General features: G+C 35.5%; 1 protein-coding gene across 1 annotated transcript; it reads right to left on the bottom strand.

The window, feature by feature from the left end:
* Positions 1 to 4382: 4382 nt before the first annotated feature.
* Positions 4383 to 6601, bottom strand: LOC127083155 (protein CUP-SHAPED COTYLEDON 2). Its single transcript, XM_051023404.1, has 3 exons — positions 6294 to 6601; positions 5931 to 6214; positions 4383 to 5332 (listed from the first exon to the last, which is right to left on the bottom strand). The coding sequence occupies exons 1-3, from the start codon at positions 6478 to 6480 to the stop codon at positions 4676 to 4678; spliced, it is 1128 nt and encodes a 375-aa protein (XP_050879361.1). The 5' UTR covers positions 6481 to 6601; the 3' UTR covers positions 4383 to 4675.
* Positions 6602 to 7064: the final 463 nt, after the last annotated feature.

Below are 7064 nucleotides of genomic sequence, written 5' to 3'. Positions count from 1 at the left end.
AACTATACATAATCATTGTTTATTTGGGTGCCATCTAGAATCAATATTGATAACTTCCAATATAGGTTGTTGAATTGTAAGTTAGGTTGAGATCTTTGAGAGTTTCAAATAAGAAAATCAAGTTGGGGTTTTCCTTCAATATCCATTAGGGATTTGAAGGTTTTGGACAAGATTACGCAATTTGGATCTGATAAAGTGAGAGCTTTGAAGAACTGAGGTTTCTTGCAAATGATTAGGGTGAGACGGTGGATCAACATGGTAAAACATGGGTTATAACAACTCGCAATTTGGATTTGATCAAGTGAAAGCTTTGAAGAATGGAGGGTTCTTGCAAAGGAGTAGCGTGAGACGATGGATCAAATTGGTTTGTTGGGCGACTTGAGCAAGCTTAGATCAAGGGAAGAGAAAGTGTTAGAATGAACATCAAACAAAGGGTTTGTAGGGTCGGATTGCTACATTTCTCTTGTATTCTACTTTTGCAAAGTAAGGTTAATTTCATTATCTCAACTCGAGTTTGAATTGAGGGTCGACATATCATTAGCGAGGCCGATTGAGAAACTACCTAAAAAAACCCTGTGTACTCTCTCTCTCTCTCTCTCTCTCTCTCTCTCTCTCTCTATATATATATATATATATATATATATATATATATATATATATATATATCTTTTATGTTTCATTTGTAAATTGTTGAATTCATTGATTATGCGTTCTATACGTTTGGTTAAACCTTTTGATAACCATTTGAAAAATTCTCTGTTGAATTGATCATAATCTATTAGATTATGATTGGATTTGAAGATCAACAAAACCATACAAAATTCTAAACAAAATCGATTGCACACAAGGTGTTCGATAATTTATCTCTATTGCATTTTTGTGTATTTTATCATTGGGAATAGTATCTACTATTAGAGTAGCATTCAAGTGATTGTGATTAATAGTATTTTGATCATTTTTTTTCTCATTGTCATAACTTGGCTCTACATACGTATATCTGAGCTTTTCGATAGCGGTTCGGTTTAGACGATTTGGTCCTAGTCACTTCCACTAGCTGTTAAATTTTTTAAAATAGTTTTTGTAAACTTGTTTTTAACTAACGATCTATCCACCCCCTCTAGATCGTTGCCTATTGTCTAACATTTTTTACCCATATTTTAAAATTAATTCCCAAAATAACTCATGTTTTAAAACAATCCCAAAATACTCCACTTTTCAAAAAAAATTATGGACACAGTGTTGTTGCTAGGTGAATTGGCGACAACTTTATAATTTTGAGAGGAGGCACCAATTGGATTGGCGACTACACATGGTGTTGGCAATTCAATTGGTGTCAGTGTGGATATTTAAAACTGAGGTGCCAATTGACCTGACACCGGTGTGTACATTATGAATTTTTTGAGTATAAATAGAGGTACATCCTACCATTTAATTCACTCCAGACTTTATTTCAAATTCTTCTTTCATTTTCATCACTAGGTCTATCATGATTGTTAAAAGATATGGGCATATATGTTATTCCGCAACGAAACCTCTGATGAAAATGTTTTTTTGCAACATCCAAAGCTTTGAACATCTTCAGAGGAGTTTGAAAAGTTGGTTAGACTGAGATATTAATGACGGGGAAAGAATCGGGAGTATTGTGAGACTTTTTTCATACATCTCAATTGCAGATGACAATAATGCTACGCAATGTATGTGGATGCCAGTTAGAGATGACAATGATGTTAGGCATATGATGTCTGCAGCAGATGACATTGTTTTGATTGTTGTAATCTCTTAGACATGATTTGGTGTTATGTTTTTTTATCTATTGTTTTTGTTGTTGTTTTATGTGTATTTTATTTGTATTACTATGTCTTGTGTTGTTGGTGTGTGAAAACTTTATGTTGTAACCAAAAGTTGATATATTATAAATAACAAGGTTACAAAAATTTAAAGAAAATATATAAATGTTAATGTAGAACTTGCTCCAATATTGGTACATTTTGTCGGATTGTGTCCGGGATGACGGCATAACCATATAATCTTACCATATTATCAGCCATATCCATATCTGTTGTAATTCGCGTACTGTTATGGCAACCCTTTTTCTTTCGTCGCATGTTTTCGTTGTGCCAAATTATATCCCCTATGCAGACCAACAATCTTACAATGCTGTCACCGGGAAGCTATTGTTGTACTTAAAAACATTTATGACTTTGTAAACATCAGAGAGATGCATGGAAGCGTCTTGGCGAACATATGAACATTCCGTAGTGACATGGGAGCAAGGAATACAGAAGATTTGAACTTTGCCACAATCACACCAACCTTTATTTAGTTGTCCGACCTCCCCTCGTTATGGTCTTGTGTTTCCTTTACACTAAAATTGTGTCTATGACGGTCAAAGATTGAAATGACATGTGTGCTAGCATTGAGAATTTTCTCCTTCATCACTTTCATGCAACTTTCGCTGAATAATTGCCCCGACCGCAACACCAAATTCCATTTTTCGCCTCTGGTTGCGAAAAGTGATCCCAACCTAAAGTAGGTTGCTCTCACCAACACAATTATTAGTAGGTTTCCAATGCCTTTAAAGACGTCGTTCGTGGATTCAACAAAGGTTTGTTGTCATGTGGCCCCATCGACGTTTTTCGTCAAATGCCTTTGTCCACTTCTCCAATGGAATGATATCCACCTACCTTAATGCATCCGCATTTGACAATCTAATATCCTCACGGCGGTATCGAAATGATGGTTGGTTAAAGCATACCATGCATTCATAATTTTTTTTGAAGGTTCTTATCTTTGATTTCACGCGTGAAATTTTGTGCGATATGTCTAATGCAATAGACATGGCTAGAAGGAGGATTATGCCATCCATTCTCAGGATTATTGTATTTATTCTCAATAGATGCATGTCGGTTAGAAATTAAATAGAGGCTGGGTTGTGGAGCAACGTGTGCTCTGAGATTCTTGAGGAAGAAACTCCAACCACCAAGAGTCTCGCCTTCAACCAGAGCAAGTGCAACCGTAAAGATGTTAGTGTTGTCGTCTTGTGCCACTGCCATAAGTAATGCACCCTTGTATTTCTTGTAAAGCCATGTTCCATTAATTTGAAGAATAAGTTTGCAGAATGCAAAATCTTTGATGCATGATCTAAACGCCCAAAATAATCTAAGGAATATTCTATTTCCACTTACGCAAGTTCTGTCCAGCGTATATGCTGACAGTATCTCCAAAATAGTAACAATTCCCAGAGCATACGTCTTTAGTACAGGCAAATATTTTGGACGTCCTTTGTAAGAATCCTCCCAATTTTTGAATACTCTTTTAACATCTTTTGCTCTTGCAATCCACACTTTCTTGTATGAAGAAGTATAATTATATTGTGTAACGATATGAGAGATTATTATACTCAATTTCACTTATGTGTCCTTGCTAACAAGAGGAAAAATGTCTTGACATATTATTTCAGAGTTTAATTTACAGTGATCTTGTGAAATATTAGTGGCGATGCAAGTATGAGGAGGATGTATGGAACTTATCTCCCATGAATCACTCCTCTTCTTGTAAGACGATGCTAGTCGAAACATGCAAAGCACATTACGACAAAATTACCGACTCACAAACACACAAACCCACAATCAAAACATGTCAGACACCCAACCACAATACCAAGAGAGTCCCACATACCATTGCCAACAAAATGACTATTATCAAGACATCCAAAATGCATATGTCCCTAACAACACCAAAATATAGCCAAAACACCTAAGGAACATATAACACCAACCATTCCTCATACCATACCCAAAACACTAAACATCATACCATGGCCAAAACGCTCAAACATCACACCATAGTCAAAATACCTAAATATCACAACAACCGTATGGCTATCAACACCAATTTTCCCTTTCAATTTTCCAAACTGCATATCAATGACTTATTGGCACCAAAATTTATTTTTGAAAGTGGAGTACTTTATGAATTTTTTTGAAACATGAATTATTTTAGAAATTAATTTGAAAATATGAATTATTTGGATAAAAAATTTTAATTTTAAATTTATCAAACACCACAATTCAACTTTTCTCTAACGGATCATTCACACTAATGTCTCCGTTCAATTTTCCAGACCACACATCAAGGACTTATTTGGCACCAAATTTTATTTTTGAAAGTGGAATACTTTATGAATTTTTTTGAAACATGAATTATTTTATAAATTAATTTTAAAATGTGAATTATTTGGATAAAAAATTCTAATTTTTAAACTAACCATGTATAAGAAAATAGATTTTTGTCTCATTAAAACAAACAAACCCCTTGACCTTAGTCACACCCCACGCAACAACAATCTAAAAATTATAATATTGCCACTATATCAAACAAACATTGATTCATCATTCTCGTACTTTAGTCATTTTTAAAAATATAGAAATTCAAACATATTACAATATCAAATTATAGATATCCACCAAAGGCACCCCAATGGCATGGCTCCCTAAAACATTACTACAAAACACATAATTCCAAACATACCCTTGCAAAGACCATGACCAAGTAGTAGTACTAACAACAAACTAGTGCATTCCAAACATGTCAATATTGGAATAGTTAAACCCTAATAATGCAAATAATTAAGTTTACTAATCATACTTATCCTTAATTAATCTAAAACCCTTATTTAATAGTTCCACATGCAATCAAGCTCTGATGAACCTAACCCTCCCATGTTATGACCCCCACCGTCAACCACCCCTCTTTGCTCCTCCTGCGGCATACCCCATCCACCAAGAACATCACCACCGTGAAAAGGCTGCGCTGCCGCAGTGGAGAAAAAGAAAGGCAGCTGAAGGTTATCTTGCAGTGATCTCAAGCTTGGAAAAGCAGAAACACCGACATTTCTCTGAAACCTTGCAAATGGATCCATTGTTGCGGCATTCATAGAAGGTGGAACAAGATCAAAACTACCATTGTTGTTGTTGCTAAAGTTGTTGTGACCAGAGACAACATTTGATGTTGTAGATGATGTGGAGAAACAGGACACGTGCTCCTTTAGATCAGTGTTGTTGGAGCTGTTGTTGTAAGAACACATTTGACCGCCGTTGAATGCGGTGGTGCTAGCAGCGGCGTTGTTGGAGTATGGAGATGAATCAAGTAGTGGTGGAAGATAAACCGAAGAAGGTGAACTTGGTTCAGCGCAAAGACTCATACTGTTGTTACTTGCAGAGGTGGTTGAAACCAGTTTGGTCTTTTTTGAACCACTTGCGGTGGCTGTCACGGTGGTGCTTCCGTTTCCGGTGTTGCTCTTTTGAAAAACACGTGATATCACCCATTCATCCTTCATGAATTAAAATATATAAAAAGATCATTATTAAATTAGTTAGCAAGAACAAAAAAATGATCTTACGAGTACATTAATTAATGCAGCTGTTTTAAAGTGAGATTTTTAAAGTGAGATTTTAGTTAATGATGATGATGATAAGCCCTATGCAAAATGAAAGTATGATGAAAATGGCAGTGATACATAGTACTGTCTCTACTGCACTGGTTTTAATTTTTGGGTGATACTAGTAATGAGAATTGGTTTAAACTACTGTATACTGTAGTAATATATAAAGTTGAAGTTAATGAATGTGATTGGTTATGGTACCCATGCAAAGTCATGTATTCACAAAAGTATGATAAGAAACTCTAACATGCACCATAGGGTAATAACCAAGATCGATTAATTCTCTGGCATAATGATATCCCCAAAAGTATAAAAAAGCCTAATCGAGAAAAATCATCAACATAGATAAATGAAACCAATGCATATAGGAACCTAATAGGAAACAAGATTCTACCTATCTCTATAGTCTCTTGAAACAATCAAAATGCGGCTCATATAATCACTTGAACTGTGTCAGTGTTTTGTTTTGAATGAATAATGAATTTACCTTGGAGTTTCTAGAGAGGAAATGGTAGGCAAATTTGCCTTCAAGACGATATTCATGCATCACCCAGTTACTCTTTTCACCTTTAGGTGCTCTTCCTCTATAGAAAACAAGGGTTTTCTTCATACCAACAAGAGAGTAGGTTTTCGAACTGTAAATCTCTCTATCTTTCCCTGTTGCTTTCCAATAACCAGCTTCTGTAGCTCGATTTGTACGTAACCCGGTTGGGTACTTCCTGTCACGTAAACTGAAGAAGTACCATTCTTTCTCACCCATCTTAGCTTTCTCTGTAAAAAGGTTTATGTTAACATGGACTCATTCGGAGAGAAAAAAAGGAAGAAAGTGATTAATATAGTTAGTTAGTACCTGGTAGCTCCCATGGTTCACATTTGTTGAGATCAACTTCAGCTATGGCTCTTGCAGTGAAAGTGTTGTCAAGAACTTTCTTGAGAAGGTAGAAAGTGATGAGTTCTTCATCAGTTGGGTGGAAACGAAAACCAGGTGGTAAATGAGCGTCACTGTTGTTGTTCATGTGGTGGTAGAAGCCCTCCATTTGAGAAAATGAAAAGCTTCTCTGAAGAAGAGAGAAATGAGAGTGAGAGAGAGTGGTTAGGTATAAAGAAGAGTAACACAAATCTTAATGGGTTTTCATTATATAGTGAAAGAAAATAATGAGAAAGGGTTCCACTTTTTCTTCTTTCGTTGGAATAGTGTTGAAGCCTTTATAAAGAGTTTTGTTTTTGAATGGTTGAATCAAGTGGCACAGAGAAAAAGGTAAAATAGTATAATAATAATAATAATAATAATATATGTGTGTTGTTTTATTTTCTCTGCAGTGTCCTGTTCTGTCCTGCTTCTTGATTGATTCGGCCTGGATCTCGAAGAGGATGGTTGATGCGTGGCGTAAAGAATTTGCTTAGTACGCTGGAAAATGAAACTCAAAATATGAGTTGATTTTAGGTTAATATTTGATCTCGGAGAGAGAGAGAGAGAGAGTTGTAGCTAGGTTTGGACTTTGGAGTATGCGTGCGTGCGTGAAGAAATATTGTGCAGGTATTCCTCTGTCAGTAAAGAAATGGTAACAGAGAGGTAACAGAAAGTAACTAGTTTAACAAAATAAAAGAGATAAAAACCTTT

Source organism: Lathyrus oleraceus, chromosome 5 (genome assembly GCF_024323335.1).
Source record: "Lathyrus oleraceus cultivar Zhongwan6 chromosome 5, CAAS_Psat_ZW6_1.0, whole genome shotgun sequence".
In the NCBI taxonomy this organism is placed as follows: Eukaryota; Viridiplantae; Streptophyta; class Magnoliopsida; order Fabales; family Fabaceae; genus Lathyrus; species Lathyrus oleraceus.
The sequence above is the reverse complement of the archived record's forward strand: the minus strand, read 5'-3'. Positions and strand labels throughout refer to the sequence as shown.

Bases quoted from the DNA above. Each gene is read 5' to 3' on its own strand.
- LOC127083155 (XM_051023404.1), bottom strand. From the start codon at position 6,480: ATGGAGGGCTTCTACCACCACATGAACAACAACAGTGACGCTCATTTA. The intron at 6,215-6,293 runs GTACTAACTAAC...ACCTTTTTACAG, and splicing joins TGAACCATGGGAGCTACCAG to AGAAAGCTAAGATGGGTGAG. The intron at 5,333-5,930 runs GTAAATTCATTA...TAATTCATGAAG, and splicing joins TCCTCTCTAGAAACTCCAAG to GATGAATGGGTGATATCACG.